Raw genomic sequence first — 17,598 nt, 5'->3', positions numbered from 1 at the left:
ATGACCTAAGATCCCAAGAACTGGTTCAAAAGGGACAACTAAGCTATGGAAATTCGGTGATGCACTAAGGAGTATATATTCCTATGAAATTATATATTTCCAACTCATTCTCGTGATAGACATTTAGTGTTGCCTGCAGAGAGGGTAAATGATAAGCGAAAGCTTTTAATGATTCCAAAACCTTGACAAAAGGTGAGGTATTATGAGGATACCTTTAATAGGACATCATCTATCTAAGTGTAGAAGTGTGGGCCGCATCAAAATGACAAATACTTATGAATCCAAGATGTGCTCCAGGGCCAAAATGGACGCAACCGTGAGAACTGGTGAAATGTGGGAAAACTATTGTGTGGATATTATTGTCTTGGTTTACACAAACGGCTGGCAGTTCAAGACATCGCGTTCACTAACTAGCCAAGTAAATCTGATGGTATACCGCTAAGGAAGGTTCAAAGTCATAAGCTACATATCCCCAATGCAATAGTGTACACTTGAACTCTCGATAGAATCCATCGTTTTTCGTTAATTTCATTCATGTGGGGGATTGTTGGAAATTTTATTAATAAAATAAAAATATTTTGGAATGAAAATTAAAAAAAGTTTTTAGGCACCTATTTGATCAAATAGGTGTGACAGTATGAAGAGGTGTGGCCACACCTATTCATTTGTTTAAATTTCTAAGGGTTGTGTTGATTAATCACAACTGTTGGAAACTATAAATAAAAACTCCACATGTTTTATTTTAAAACATAAAAATAGAAAATTAATTCGATTCCATAATTTTGTTCTATGAAATTCTTCTTTCTTTAGCCCGGAAAAATTCTTCGCATAGTATTTCCTTTCGTATTTGATTTGAGAGTTTGAGACACGTTAGAGTTTGAGTCACAAAGTAACGTTCGTTGTACTCGAGATTTTGAGTGCTCATATTCATAGTTTAGCCGTTGTATCTTGGGAGACGATTGTCATATAACTAAAAGCACCATAACGGGGAAATATCATGTTAAAGAAAGAGTTTACTCGCCTCGGCTAATCTTTTCGTATTTTCACCAACAAATTTATTCGACCATTTTACTAAATTCACTACCCATTTTATGCCGGGAACAAGAAATCTACTACAAAAATATAAAAGGAAAAAAGGAATTGAGACCTGAAATATATAGAGAAGAGAACATTTGTTATTGTTCTTTCTTATCCTCAATGTGTGTTGTATTAGGGCGACTCCAACAATCCATGTAAAGATATAATTTACATCTTTTAAATAACAAAAGTCAAATATTACTACTCCAACAAGGAAATGTAAAAGTTGTGAAGATGTAAAATTTTAACTATGGTTTCTTAAAATTGAGAAACCAAGATAAAAATTTAACAAATTATGAATAATAATCAAGCTTTGCTCCCTTTAATCACTAAATCTGCAAAAATTCAAATCCAACTTTTTCAATTGCTCGTCTGTGTTTGAATCATTTTCTTCTTCTCTCAAGTAAATTTTCTTGTCTTCGTGTTAATTAAGAATTGAGATATCTAATATATTAGCCTTTGGAATATAGTAGTCATATTTATTTAGTAAGAGTATTCAAATAATAATTATTATTAATTTATCAATCAATTTTTCAAATGGTCACCTGTAGAAACTTATTGAAAACTAAATTATTGACAAAATATTAAATACAATAATTGTGTAAATATAAAACAATACTGTTGAAGTGTAATATTAAAAGTGATTATGCATAACACTATTCGTTTGCTATATTATAGGTTTAGACAAATAATTTTAAACAAGCAGTTGGAGATGGCCTTACAAACTAGGCTTATTTATAAAACAAAGGGTAAATTACAAACACCCCTCTGAGGTATGGTCAAATTACAAAAAACCCCCTCTTGTTTGGATAATTACATCTACCCCCTCAACTATGATTTTTTCTTAGACCTCCACCTTTATGGTGCCAAATTCAACATAGTCATCTAGATTCCGTGAAATGTGCTCTAGATTGTACTCGTTTTGTGTAAAAAAATACAGTTTTTGATGCACCACAAACTGATATATACAAGCTAAAAATCACATATTATGATCATCTTGCTTCATAATGTAGAGTTTGAATAGGATAAAACGGGTACAAAAGTGATAATATTCCATATAATCTCGAAGATTCCACTAAATTTGAGGAGTTGAGGGGGTGGTTGTAATTATCCAAACAAGAGGGGTGTTTTTGTAATTCAACCATACCTCAGGGGGGTTTTTGTAATTTACCCTAAAACAAATAAACCTAAAAGTTACAATAGTCTTCCTTAATTAGAGACTTTAATGGCTTATAACCCTTTATTTATCGGACATCCACTTAAAGCATTTTAATGTTTTTATAACACATTTTACTCTTAAAAAGACTAACGTTTTTTGTCATTATGAAAATCACGTGCATCGTGTGTGTCGATGTAAATTTTGACAAAAGAAATTGAAGTCTAGGAGCAAGGTGCAAAAACTAATATATTTCAAGGGAGATTGTGTCCGAAAATGTAGACCATAGGTTAAAGTTCACATTTACATAGTTGAATAGGGCAGCAATTTGATTGGATTGGAGTCAAAATTCAAATATTTAATAAAAGTCCAACTCATAATTTTCCGCCCGATCCTACCGCAGTGCAACCGAATTTCGTCGGAGTGGATGTAGAGAATTCAACAAGAACTTGACAAGCCGAAGAATTGTGGGCAAAATGGGAGAGAATTCATCCAGTTTTATTGATTATGTATTTATTTGACTTCAACTTGGCTATATATTGTACCTTATTTATATTCAAAACATTGCAAAGTATTTCAAAAGGTATGAAAAGTAACAAAATTTCTCAATATATTATAAGATCGGAATGAATTCTAAGATCCCAAAAGGGATCCAAAACAAGATGTGAAAAATGAATTCCATGAGAACACATATTCAAATCATTTCTAACAAACAAGTTTTACTTGGGCAAGAAAATGAGAAGAAAGCATGAGAATTACATAGCATATTTCAATCAGAAATCAGGAGCCAATTAATTTTATAACTATCATAACCATGACAAACATTTAATATCCACGGGAAAAATATAAAATCATCACTTTGGATCTCGCTTGGTTGCCAAGATAAGATTAAATAATCTAATGAAACTCAAAGATAAGATTAAATAATCTAATGAAACTCAATTATATTATTGGACCTTCAATGATCCAATAAAAAAGAATGACTAGAAGGCAAACATCAGAGGAAGTCCTATTGATTAGTTAATCATGGCTAATCTCCCCAACCAAACGAGGCGCGTTGTAAGATAAAAATAATCATTTCAACATTTTGACTCGCAAGAGAAAATGAGAATGGAACTATGCTTCTATATGAAACAATGCACGCTTTCGAATGATTAAAAATATTAGAATAGAGGAATGGTGAGAAAAGTGAAAGATTGATATGATAAATAATAATGAAATATGAATTCATATTTATTGAAACTTGATGGTAAAAACTGTATATGGTATGCTTATACACGGCCAAAATGTGATGGAGAATTTATACGCAAATAATACCCATCAATGTTTTCTGGTTTTGGCACTCGGTTACTTCTCTGCCTAATTGCCATTTTTCTATCTTCCTATTCTCCTACTAGTAATCAACCATTTCCAAACATCATCATGCAATCAAATACAAAATTCAACAATCAGTTTCTAAATTCATAAAGATAATATTCATTTACTAAAATGATGATTAAATAAATATTGCAAGCTTTAATCCTGCCCTTGGGTTGAAGATTTTTTAGGTCACAAAAACGGTAGTTATAAGTCTGCCAAGACTATAATATGGTTTATCTATAAACCAGATATGATGTACATTTGCATAGCGAACAATTATCATAACATCAAATAACTAGACACAAAATAAAACAGAGCATTTTTCAGATCAAAAACACCCAATTAATCAAAAACTCAAACAAAAACATCACATGACATTTAATTGCAAACTGATTTAAGATTGAAAAACCATGCAATCAAATACAAAGTTCAACTTCATATAATAAAAAAAAAAACAAAACCTAAATAATAACAGAGAATTCCGTCCAGAGAAACGATAGAACAAAAAACGGTATAACAATCCCAAAAAAAAAAAAAGAGAAGTCTTAATAATAAAGCAAAAACATAATTAAAAAAAAAATCTCAATCGCCACCAGCCTTGGCGTAAACATAGGTAAGGCCACACTTACCGCAGTAGTGCCTGTCAAAATGATTGGCCATGAAAGTACCCGCACCGCACTCTGCGTTAGGGCACTCCTTCCTCAGCCTCTGCACCTTTCCAGAATCGTCGATCTTGTAGTACTGCAGAACCGACAGCTTCACCTTCTTCTTCTTGTGCTTCAGTTTCTTCGGCTTCGTGTACGTCTTCTTCTTGCGCTTCTTCGCGCCGCCGCGGAGGCGGAGGACGAGGTGGAGCGTCGACTCCTTCTGGATGTTGTAGTCGGCGAGGGTGCGCCCGTCCTCCAGCTGCTTTCCGGCGAAGATGAGCCGCTGCTGATCCGGCGGGATGCCTTCCTTGTCCTGGATCTTGGCCTTCACGTTGTCGATCGTGTCGGAGGATTCTACCTCCAGTGTTATTGTCTTGCCCGTTAGGGTTTTCACGAAGATCTGCATCTTCGCGGCGGCGGTGAGGGACTCTGCTAGGGTTTTTTTTTTCTCTAGTGAGAGAGGAGAAATGTTAGAGTGAGAAAGTAGCAGCACCAGAACCGGTTGTTTAAATTAGGGTTTACGGGAACTACTCAAAAAGGCCTTTTTGTTACATGGGTTAGTTTTGCGTCCAAGCCGGCCCGGCCCATCTCTCTGCCGAACATACATTTGGCCTTTTTCACCTTCCAATAATTACTCATTTCCTGTTGGAACTTAAGCAAATTATTCAAATGAGTGGGCTATAATTAATACAGATTTTTTCTCACTTCAATACCATCAACATAAGAAATGGAAAATAAATAGGTAATGACATTGATCTGGTCAGATTTAGCACGATCCAACAAGGCAAGGCCAATTGAATTGGCTCATGCACAAAGAAGAAATAATGCCACATAGTAAAGGCGATGAGCAGGCGAGAGGTGAGTGGAGAGACAAGAGGCGACGAGCGATGAGCAATGACTGGCGAGTGGGAGGTGGCAAGTGCCACCTTATTACTTACTCACTAAGGCTTGGACTTGAAGTCACCTTATTAAGTAAATTGAATAAACTCGTTGAAGTCCACAAAATATCTCTACTATAAATAGAAATTTATATCATCTTCTTCATAACAACAACGGCAATAGAAACGGGGCAACAAGATCACTGCTCTTCCTCTCTCTTTAACTCTTTATTTTTATCGAACATATTACTGAATTTAAGAGGTGTTCTAACTAGAGCGTCGAAGTGCTAACGCCGGGAACACCTCTCCCGGTCCTTTTGCAGATTAAACGATGAACGGGCTCTAGACGGAATAGACTCGAGGATTCAAGGCGACCAAAGAAGCTGTTATCACCTTTGACCGAGCCAAGAGTCGTCGATCGAACTCGCTCGTAGCTGACATGAGTCGGGTCATTCTCTATATTGCTGGTATCAGCCATCCACAAAGAAATACAAATAGATTTTGTAATAACATTCAATCCGGTCTGATTAGACATTAATATCCTTAATAAAATCAATATCGCACATTATAATCTATTTATTTTTTTATTTTGTATGTTGTTGGTATTGAAGTGAGAAAAAAAACGGTATTTGTTTTAGCCGCTCCCTTATTCAAATTATTATTCTTTTGTTTGTTGTGTTTTAGGCGGATTATTTAGGTGGAAATCGGAACGGAAATTCCGAATTCCACCGACTTTTAATTTAAAGTTTTCTTTTTTTGTAATATGTTTCTTTTATTCCGATTCTAAAATTTCGATATTGAATTTCTCGAAAATAATCGAATCGGAATCAGAATTTGATATAAAATCTTCATAATTTTCGTATTCCAAATACAAAATAATTCCAAGGTTTTGAAAATTATTATACAATCAATAATAATTATACATATATGTTACATAACTTTCATGTAAAATTAGGACCATTTCATTGGGTCGGACCGCAACGGATTTGGAACATTGTTTGTTTTTATTTTGTTTTTTTCTTTCTAAAAGGAGGATAGTTAATGGTTCTCCAATCCCCCTCCTAGCGTCTCGAACTCATGACCAAATGGTCCTAGGTGTAAGGTGCTTACCAACATGCTACCTTGTCTTGACGATTTGGAACATTGTTGGCAATGACGTTACTGTGGATTCTCCAATTGCTTAACCATCACCAGATTCGCTAAGATGGTAATTACACTCATATTATTCTTATCCCTAAGTGTGCAAATCCTAAAAATATGACGCAATTTTGGCGATTAGCTTGAGTAACGTGGTGTATAAGATTGCTTCCAGAACACAGGCTAAAACGACACATGAAGTCAATTATGTCCGAATTCCAATCACTGGTTGTTCATTCGCGATGATATTTGATAACATTCTCATAGCTCACGAGGTTACCCATTAAACGAAGCGAAGCCCAACAAAACATATGGCAATCAAATTGTATATGAGTAAAGTATATGATCGCATCGAGTGAGATGTCTTACGGCAAGTGATGATCAAACTGGGGTTTTCTCGCACTTTTGTGGAATTAATCGTGCTATGCATAAACAAGGCCAGATATTCATTTGTGCTTAATGGTCACTGGTCTTCTTACACCTGAAAGAGGTGATCGACAAGGTGACCCACTCTCACCTTTGTCTTTTTTTTTTTCTTTTTTTTCTTTTTGTTTTTTTTTTGCGTTGAGATGATAAGTGTGTTATTCAGAAGAGCGGAAAGTTAATAAACACATTGTCGAAATGGTTGTTTGTACGGTTCACCCAGCATATCTCACTTACTTTTCGCTGGGAAGTTAATAAACACATTGTCGAAATGGTTGTTTGTACGGTTCACCCAGCATATCTCACTTACTTTTCGCCGATGACACCATGATTTTTTATAATGCAAACAAATATTTGGTTGAATGTGTCATGAATATCCTCCGTATGTATGAGAAAGCCTCTAGCCAAATGGCGAACTACCAAAAATAGAATATTGTTTTTAGTAAAATCGGTTAGCCCAACAACCATTGCTTAGGTTCTCGCAAATCTCCCTATGACAGTGGTGGAAAAACATGACAAATATCTCGGACTGCCTTTAGTGGTCGGGAAATAAAAATGAGAAGTTTTTACCATCTTCGAGATAGGGTGTGCGTGTACCTCCAAGGACGGAAAGAGAATTGGATCTCGAAAGGAGGTTAAGAGATTGTCATAAAAGCGGTGATCCAAGCTATCACAACTTATACTATGAGCTGCTTCAAACTACCTAATTATTTTACGAAGGATATCAAGAAGTTGATGGCTAAGTTTTGGTGGGAGGATTGAAAAGGTAAAGGATTGTGTTTTCCAGATTTAGGTGCCATTAACTTAGTACTCCTTGCTAAACAAGTTTGGCGGCTATTAGTGTCACCTCACAACCTATTGGAAAAAATATTTATAGCAAGGTATTATCCTCATTCCAACATCCTTGGTGCGAACCTTTGATCAAATTATTTGTACACGTGGGAAAGTATTTGGAGTGCGATAGTACTGGTGGAGAAAGTGACTTGATGGCGAATTGGAAAAGGAACCATGGTGCGAAGTTGGGGAGACAAATGGCTCCCAGGTGCATCTATGTTGAAACCGTTTACTCCAAGACGGAGTTGGCCAAATGAGATGAAAGTGCACACTGTTATTGATAGCTTTTGTAGGTCACTGGAATGTGGAGCTGATATGATCAATCTTCCTTGAGGAAGATATTCCCTACATATTATCTATTCCACTGGGAAATGCGAGTATTGACGATACTATTGCTTGGCACTATAATGCGAACGGCATTATTTCCGTTCAAGGAGCGTATCATATTGCCGTTCAAATGGATAATGATAAAAGTGGGTGTAACATGGGTAGTAGCTCATCTTCAACCATGTCTGGCACATGGAAATGGCTTTGGGGGGTTCGGTTATCGAACAAAATTAAAAATTTCTTATGGTGCACGCAACTATAAAAATCTTCTCCCCGCCCGGCAAAATTTGGCGAGGAGATTGTCGAGGTAAATTCATTTGATATTTGTTGCGGAAAAGAAGATGACATTCTCCACTGTTTAGTCACGTGTACTTTTGCTCGTCAGGTTTTGGACACTGAATGGAATACCGTTGGCGATTCACCATTTATATGAATCATCATTTTTGGATTGGTTGATGTGTGTTAAAAAACAAACTGATGGTGCTCAATTCGAATTTTGCATTATTGGGCTAATGGTACACAAGAAATAAGAAATTCTTTGATAACATGCAATGGATAGCTATGGATAGAATCCAACTTGCAAAAAAAATTCTTGCTGGGGTAAGGGAATCAACCACGGATGTCCTAAGTCCTAGAATTTCCCGAGTAAATATAAAATCAACTACCCGATGGAAAACACCAACTGGTGATGTTATCAAAATAAACTTCGATGCCTCTATTGACTCTGCTGAGGTTTGTTGAGGTTTAGGAGGGTTAACTTGATCTTTTGATAAGTGTTGTGTGGTTTGGTTTTCTGTTTGTTGCATGAAAAATCTCGGCTTTGTCTGCATTAAAGACGATGGAATTTGCTCGACATCTCCAATTTACAAAAGTTTCACTTAAAAGTGACTCCAAAATCCTTGTTATTGTGTAAATGGAGATGGCATATCACGTACGAATTATGTAACATAATTGTTGACATTAAGGAGCTCGCAATTAATTTTCAAACTTTTACGATCGCCCATGTACTGGGAGCAGGCAATCGTCCAGCTCATGAAATCGCTAAGCTTCCAACAAGTTCCTCTTTTCAATCTAGTTCTCTTCCAAGTTATATGACCGAAATTCGTAACCATTTAATCACTTTATTAATTAAATTTGATCTTTATTCCTCAACAAAAAAAAAAAATTAAAAAGAAAAAAAACCACCAAATTGAAAACATTTAGTACTTCTTTTCTTATATGTCCTTTTACCCACTCTCCGTACTTCTAATTATATTCATCAATCACTTTGTTTCGCTCTTCTTATTTGTGTCCTCTTTACCCACTTTACATACGTTCAATCATTTTCCTTAGTTACTTTCCAGTTTAACTCTTCGTTAATCCTTCCACTTACATCTTCATTGTCACATACTACAGTTCTTCAAATGACCCTGTGGCGAAGCTACCCTATTGCTAGGGTGGACTCCTGTTTAACTCTACTTATATGGTTTATTTAGCTAACACAATGTATCTTACTTAGTCCACCTACTACTTTATTTCTCAACCAAAACTCAAGAAAGAAAAAATCTAATTTTGAAGAAAATTAAATTCATTTAGGAATAATAATTTTCCTTTTATATGATTTTGATTAAGTCTACGTATATTTATTTAATAATGTTACCTTTCTCTGAACACCCCTAAAAGAAAATAAAATGTTGGGGGCGCTGCACCTGAACTCCCGCAATATATAGTCTATCCTCCTATCAATTCTTTGTTCCACCATTGAAACCACACCCTCGATCTCAACCATATACATATAACTTAATTTTTTTTATATATGACTTCAATATATGTCCAAGATTTTGTTTTATTTTTATTTTTCTCTTTATTTTTATTTGAACAATATTTGGGGTTTGATGAATTGCTCCATTTACATTGGGGGGTGGGGTGGCCGGCGACTGACCTCCCAAGAAAGAAAAAAAAATTAGGTATTCGGTATTGTATTTTTTTAATATTACTTTTAGCCCCCAAAATGTTGTAAGTATGTGTATTAACTTATTATTTTTTTGTTTCTTCTCCATAATCTTATATAAATTATAGATAAATATATTATATTTAATATAAAATATAAAATAAGTTAGTTAAAACTTGTATTATTTTAAATAAAATTTATGAATATTACTTATTTTTGAATTTTTTTTATCAATGCTTTTAAATAAATAAGATGAGATCGTGCCCTGAATTTTCGAAATATTAAGTGCAATATATTATTAGTGTTGTAAAATGGCCTATTTATTTAGCTCTTTGGTTTGTGTTTGTGGAAATACATAAGAATGTAAATAACAAGACAAATAGAGAAAGAGAGAATGCAACGAACAAGAATCCGTAGAGAGAAAATTGTGGGATACGTGGGGAGGGAGTGTTTCTTATTTATATAGGTGGTAGCCACCGAGAAGTTACAAAGGAGTTACATGTGGAAGTTACGTAGAAGTTACATCGCCACTAACACCATATATAGATATGGGAAGTTAATAAACTAGTGGGAAGTTGAAAACCATCAAGTGGTTATGTTAGGAAACCACACATTCCATACTATTTACAACACTCCCCCTTGGGTTCCTATCAAACCACTATTGTGCTTTTTGTGTTGCCTCGTTAAAACCTTCCGAGTCATAAAACCCATTGGAAAAAAAAGCAATCTCGGTTAGGGAAAAGAGTACAACGCACAATCTTTTCAATCAACAAATGTTGCCTCATTAAAACCTTGTCGAGTAACTAAAACCCTGTGGGAAAAATAAACCTCGCACGAAGGAAAAAGAGTACAACAGGGCACTCGGGTATCTTCTGGATACTGAGTACCTACAGGGTACTCCCCCTCAAGTTAACTCCCCCTGATGTCTACAAGGGAGCGAGCTTGTATAATCTACGCAAGTCAACATCCTTAACATACTTTTCCAAAGTGACTTTAGGCGAAAACTTAATGAATAAGTCAGCGTAGTTATCATGTTTCATGATCTACTGAATCATTATTGTTTGTGCTCTTATTATTGTTGATTGAAGAAAACCTCATAACTATGTTCTTGGAGTTGTCACATTTAATGAAGCTCGTCTTCATTTGCTCAATGCAGTTAAATACAATCTCTTAGGATCTTTTGTGGTAGCCAATTCACAAAAATCTCGAACATGCTTAATCATGGCTTCAGGCCAAGTGCATTCACTCACTATCTTGTGAAACAAACATCATGCATGATTTGATCTAGTGATAACCGAGGTACATTTCATAGAACCCCAAGACATAGCTATTTTCCCAATACTTAACCATGGATTGGGAACGAGCCTTTCGTGGATATGACTTCTAGTCAATGCCAATATAAACCACAAGTTTCGCCTCATTCATTGATGCATAGGGCGTGTCGGTAAGGTGAGATAAGTCTATCATATAAATTTACCGAAAAAGCTAAATCATATCGAGTACATGGAGTTAAACATAATAATGCATATATTGCATTTACATATGGCACTTCTGGTGCTAACACTTCCTCGTCCTGCTCCATAGGACGGAATGAATCATTGGACATTTTCCACTTTCCAGCTCCCATAGGCATTACTCGATAATTTCTCTTTATCCATAACATCTTCTCGATGTAATTTGATTGATGGACATAAATATAATTGACATGATAAATTTTAAGTTGGCAGAGACAACAAATTAGTCTCATTTAGATCTTTGATCTTGAACTCAAATTTTCAACAATTGAGTTTCTCTTACTTGATTTGTTCAGGAGTCCAAATCAAGTTTATGTCCTTAAACATAAATTGTAGTAATGGGAACAATCAAAATCAATTATTGTTCACATATTCTCTTCCGGAGCAATTACTCACTTAGGATATTATCATATTCTACCGGAATATTTCAAGCCTTAATTTAAGTAAACGTCTCAACCCAACTAAGTTTATGTTCCGTGGTCTGGAACTAATTGTTTCGGGGAAACATAGTCCTTTAGGGACTTTCATATAAATATTTGTATCTAGATCCCCGTAAGATACTTTGTGACCACGAATTTAATAACATTCACCATGAAAGAGTATACCTCTTTAAAATCAATCTCGGGTTGTTGAGGAAATCCTTGAACTATGAGATGAGTCTTCGAGCTCCCAATCTCATTTGCTCTTAGATCATTGTACAATGAGATGAGTCTTCTGGCTCTTAATCTCGTTCGAGCTATGAGATGAGTCTTCTGGCTCCCAATCTCGTTTAAGCTATGAGATGAATCTTCTGGTTCCCAATCTCATTTGAGCTATGAGATGAATCTTCTGGCTCCCAATCTCGTTTGAGGTATGAGATGAGCTTTTTTGGCTCCCAATCTCTTTTGAGGTATGAGATGAGCTTTTTGGCTCCCAATCTCTTTTGAGGTATGAGATGAGCTTTTTAGCTCCCAATCTCATTTCTTTTCTTTGTGAGTACTCACTTATATCCCATGGGTGAAATTCAAGGAGTTGTAGGAACTACACTCTTCATTTTATCAAGGAACCAAATTCAGCTTGGATTGATTTTTGTTTTCATTTCGGCCATCATCCATTTGTTTACGCTTATCAATTGATCGAGGTTTTATATCATCACTCGATAAAAAGTTCAGTAGCTACTGTGTAGAGAAGTTTATCATCGATGATCATTTCATCCCAATACCACATCTCATTCATGCATGAATAACTAACCGAGTTTTTTATATTCACGGGAATGGATATTAATGTTGAGGCGTCCCCCGACTTCGTCTACATGACGAATCCATAGTCCGGAACTAGTTTATGAGATGGATCAGGTGGGATCCCATTTGTACTAGTGCTAACCGGATTCGATTGTTGGACATTCATCCACTTCCGGGGGTGAGAATCCTTTGGTCCCATTGCGCTTCCCTCTCCTAGTAAGGGATGCAAGACTTGTTAGCATGGATTGATGGCCTACCCGTCATTGTCCTTCTAGGACATCTATCCTTGCAGGCTTATTTGAGATCTCGTCACTTTTTCAAACCATAGAATGAGTCTGGCATTATTCGCCATACACGACTTCACGCTGTTCTTCAAGAACATTAGTGTTGACATTCTTTGCAGATTTAGTAGTCGTCCCACACGACTTCACGCCGTTCTTCAGGAACGTTAGTGTGGATGATCTATTAATCTATATATCAATTCTATGATCTATAGACAATCTCATAAAAGTGACTGTCCGCAATTTGAGCGGGTAAGAGATCGCCTGTCCAAGGTTCTAAATTTAAGTTATAGATGGTGATACATATTTCACATATATCTTCTTGGATTTCTTCCAAAAAATATTGAATCATTTCATGTTTGTGCATATGCTGACATATAGTCAAATTACAAGCAATCGACAATTTATGCTTCTGGCATTCAAATTGTGGTTCTACATAACAGTGTCGAAAAATTCCTCTAATTTTCCCAATGTACGCTTCTGGTCGTACATGTTAGAGATGATGCACATATATTCGATTTCTTGGCTTCAATGATTTCAACATAATAACCATTAGCTCAAATATCTTTAAAGTTTAATAACGTTCTACTGGAACGTGGAGGAAAAATAACTACTTTAATGGCAAAAGTTGTGCCATGTGATAATATAATGTGGACATTACCATAACCATCTATCAAAAATACATCGGCCTCATTTAGTTATCAAAGAGGTCTTTGCTACTACTAGACATGAAATTAATAAAAATACGACTTATCTCTAAGGATAGTATGTGTAGTCGCACTATCTGCCAGACATTTATCCCCACATGTCATGTCTAGAGCGTTATATATTCTAATCACATATTTTCAGTACTTCAGGTACTAAATAAATTCATCAAGCAAACACCAATGAATAACATAATAATTAACTTAGAACACATATTGACATAAATATATGATCCAGAGCATGAACTAAACATAATCGAAATACGAATATGGTTCATAACATGAGCATATGAAGTGAGATGGTTGAAATTCAATAAAATAATAAACCCGAGTAATAAAATAAACATAATGCATGAAATCAACAGTTCAATCATATCCCAACAAGGGTTATTTGGTCAGATGTGCCCAAGTATGGAGGTTGGGTGACGGGCTATACATAGAAAATATTTGCCTCTACCAACTCAGTCTATGCTGGTGCATTATTATTTGCATCTCCAGCCCCAACGTTCCTCGCACTTCAGGTGCGCGACCAATTCTTAGATCCACTATGTATAAAACATATATTTATGTTCTGATTTTGAGCTCTATTCGGATTTTAAAGTTCATATACAAATCGTTTATGAACATTTGCTCCTTGCTTCCGGCAAGCGTATTGTCTTTTGGTAATCAAGACGACTAGTGAGGTTATCCCATTCTTTATGGGGACCCTTGTTTGATGAATAGTCCAAACGAAGGACTTCATCTAATTATCTCGTAATCAGAAACATAGTCTCAGCCTTCTGGGCTTTACCTAATAAATTATACTCGAAAACAACCATTCTCAATTGCTCACTAAGCTTATGGATCTTAACATCCATTCTCCAACCAACAAAACTTTCACCAAATACATTAAGTTGGGTAAACTCGAGTTTGCTCATGTGTTTCATCTCAAATCAAATAGAATAAGGAGTATTATTGTTTTATGGGGATGTAACCTCCATAAACAATTTCATGAATATTTTGCACATATTAGAACTTCCGGTCTAATAATTCATACACCACATGTTCATACACACTCATGGATTTCATACGATAAACAATAACGACAAACGAAATATTGCTTACCATATTTATGTCATAAAATTACATATGACAAATAAACTATACGTCAATCAAGAATTCTGAATTAGAGATTGACCAAAGTCTTTATGCAATCAAGACAGTGTAAATTTGCCAAACATTAAAGACATGCATATAGCATGCTCTAATATAGTATAAAAGATAAACCAAAACCGTATAACTTGTTATGATTATAAATCATAATTATCATGTATATATATCTCATACAAATTCCACGAACTAATTTGAAATGACTGAGATAGTTAATTACCAATTACCTAAACATATTCATAATGTAAAATTCATACAATCACATCGGGCACAAGTGATAATACGTTAAGAGCATGAGACAAAAGAATATATGCCAGATTTCATCACTTTGAATCTCAAACATTGAATCATCACATATAACAAAATACATAGAATCATATAGCATGAGTGAGACGGCAAAATTCATGACAATATTTCATACTTGAGCATCCAATACTTTTGCCCGATAACAAGAAATCATTTCACATGCTCAGAGCAATTATTATATGAAATATGAAGGCATTTTAATCATACTATTCACAGAATAAGGACTACCAACCAGGTCATATTTTCAAATCATCCACGGCATAAATCAAGTAATGACTTGAACATAAAGTTTATTCATATATTTCATGCCATTAAATAGATCTATCATGCATCTCTTACGAAATCAAAATTTCAAGGAGATTAAAGTTTATTTGAAACACTTCAATCCAAATATTACGAAGAATATAATATATTTTTTCGAGATTACCGTTTCACATATAAACCTGGGTCATAAGTTCTGCAAGTAACCTTGTCCCACGAACAATTACCTTTCCACGAGCACCTCGAATTCTTCAAGTATCCTCGCCCCATAAACAATTGTCTTTCCACAATAACAACGAGCACTTCGTGCTGATAACGTGTTGTAAAATGGCCTATTTATTTAGCTCTTTGGTTTGTGTTTGTGGAAATACATAAGAATGTAAATAACAAGACAAATAGAGAAAGAGAGAATGCAAAGAACAAGAATCCGTAGAGAGAAAATTGTGGGATACGTGGGGAGGGAGTGTTTCTCATTTATATAGGTGGTAGCCACCGAGAAGTTACAAAGGAGTTACATGTGGAAGTTACGTAGAAGTTACATCGCCACTAACACCATATATAGATATGGGAAGTTAATAAACTAGTGGGAAGTTGAAAACCATCAAGTGGTTATGTTAGGAAACCACACATTCCATACTATTTACAACAATTAGAATAATTTGAATTAATTTAGAATTTTTTGTGATGATTAAAATATGATATAATTATAATGTATATGATATTTTAATTAAAAATAGTAATATAAACTTATTTTTTGCAATGTTTTGTAAACCTAAATTTTTTTTCGGGCCGCTGCCTCGAACCCTAAAATTTTAATTGACCCCCCCCCCTACATTTTTATTCTGGTTCCGCCCCTGACCATTGGATGTTGTTGGCTTTTCGTGTTTGCTTTTCTTTTTTCATCTCTCTTCTCTCATTCTTAAAACAAATATGAAGATTTCGGAAAAGTTTGGGATAGAAAATCATTTTCTGATTGTAGTTTAAAAAAAAAACTACTTAGATTATAGTTCCGAAAAATGGGAATATCTTCAAGATCGTTTTCGATTCAATTCGCCTGAATTTCACCCAACTTAGAAGTCTACTAGGGTGATGCAGTTAACATTGACAATAATAATTTTTTTTTTTTTATATTCAGTTTGCAAATAATTTTTTTTGTCGCAATTGATTTTCATTCATAATATCCTCTCAAAATATATCAAATGATTATATATTATCCTGTTCATTCAAATATGATGTCAATTTTATATTGTATGTATTATGTCGAATATAAGAAAAAGTAATAAAAAAAAAAAAGTAAAAAATAATTTTGAACATTTCGGGTGGATCAACCCAAAATACATGCTCGAATTTTAGGTGGATCCATCCGAAAAGAGTGTTTACTGCAATTTTTGGACGATTCGAGCTACCGCGTCCGAAACCTCAATTTTTTCTTTTAATTAGAATTTTTAATTATTATTTATAGTTCAATTGTTAGTTTTTTTTTTTTTTTTTTTTTTCTTTTTTGTATTAATTGCAAATAGATTCCGGCGAGAATTGAACAGATTTGGCAACATTATGGCACTGTGCAAACATTTAACGAGTAGATGAAAAAATGGGTGTTGCTATTTGCAGCGGGGTTCTAATTGAATACAGCGAAAAAAAATTCATTTAATTTTGTTTTTGAAATTCTCTCGCCTATTCCCAAACTCTCTGAAGACATTCGAATTTCGGAAATTTTTTCGACTTTGAATCCTAGCAAACGAGGCTCGATTCCGGTAATTTTTCAATATTCCACTACTTTTAATTAGTTTTATCTACAATTGAGGTAATAACACATGTTTAGGATTAGATCTAGCAAATTTGCGATTTTTTTTTTTTTTGAAGCCACCATTCTGAAGAGCACGAACACTTGAAGAAACTTCAAGTATCCGTGCTCTGCAGAACGGAAGATTCAAGTTTTTTGAACTTTCCGTTCTGCAGAGCACGGAAACTTGAACTTCCTTCAAGTTTTTGTGTGCCTGTAAAACGGAAAGCTCAAAAAACTTTTTAATTTTTATTTTTGGATTTTTTTTTTAAATATGAGTCCCCGTGTTGAAGAACACGGGAACTTGAATAATCTTCATGTTCCCGTGCTCTACAGAAAGGAAGACTCAAAAAAACATGAAGTTACCGTTCTGCAGAACACGGGAACTTGAAGATTATTCAAGTTCCCATGTTCTGCAGAACGGGAATTTCATGTTTTAATTTTAATTTTATTTTTTTTAGTATTTTAATTAATTTATTTATTTATTAATTAATATGTTTAGTTTTTTTTACAGATGGCACGTCAGGACAGGGGGATTATGTGTGCTTCTTCGAGTTCAGAAAAAGTCCCGAAGATTAAATTTCGATATGACGGGGAGGCGGGGAAGTTGGG

General features: G+C 34.8%; 1 protein-coding gene across 1 annotated transcript; it reads right to left on the bottom strand.

Moving 5' to 3' along the window:
* Positions 1 to 3,969: 3,969 nt before the first annotated feature.
* On the bottom strand, positions 3,970 to 4,767 carry LOC105956612 (ubiquitin-ribosomal protein eS31 fusion protein). The gene has a single exon (XM_012980466.2). It carries the CDS (start codon positions 4,643 to 4,645, stop codon positions 4,175 to 4,177), a length of 471 nt encoding a protein of 156 aa, XP_012835920.1. The 5' UTR covers positions 4,646 to 4,767; the 3' UTR covers positions 3,970 to 4,174.
* Positions 4,768 to 17,598: the final 12,831 nt, after the last annotated feature.

Source organism: Erythranthe guttata, chromosome 14, assembly GCF_056151865.1.
Source record: "Erythranthe guttata isolate IM_541 chromosome 14, IM_541, whole genome shotgun sequence".
Taxonomy (NCBI): domain Eukaryota; kingdom Viridiplantae; phylum Streptophyta; class Magnoliopsida; order Lamiales; family Phrymaceae; genus Erythranthe; species Erythranthe guttata.
Note: the sequence above shows the minus strand (reverse complement) of the source record. Positions and strands in the feature narration are given on the sequence as shown.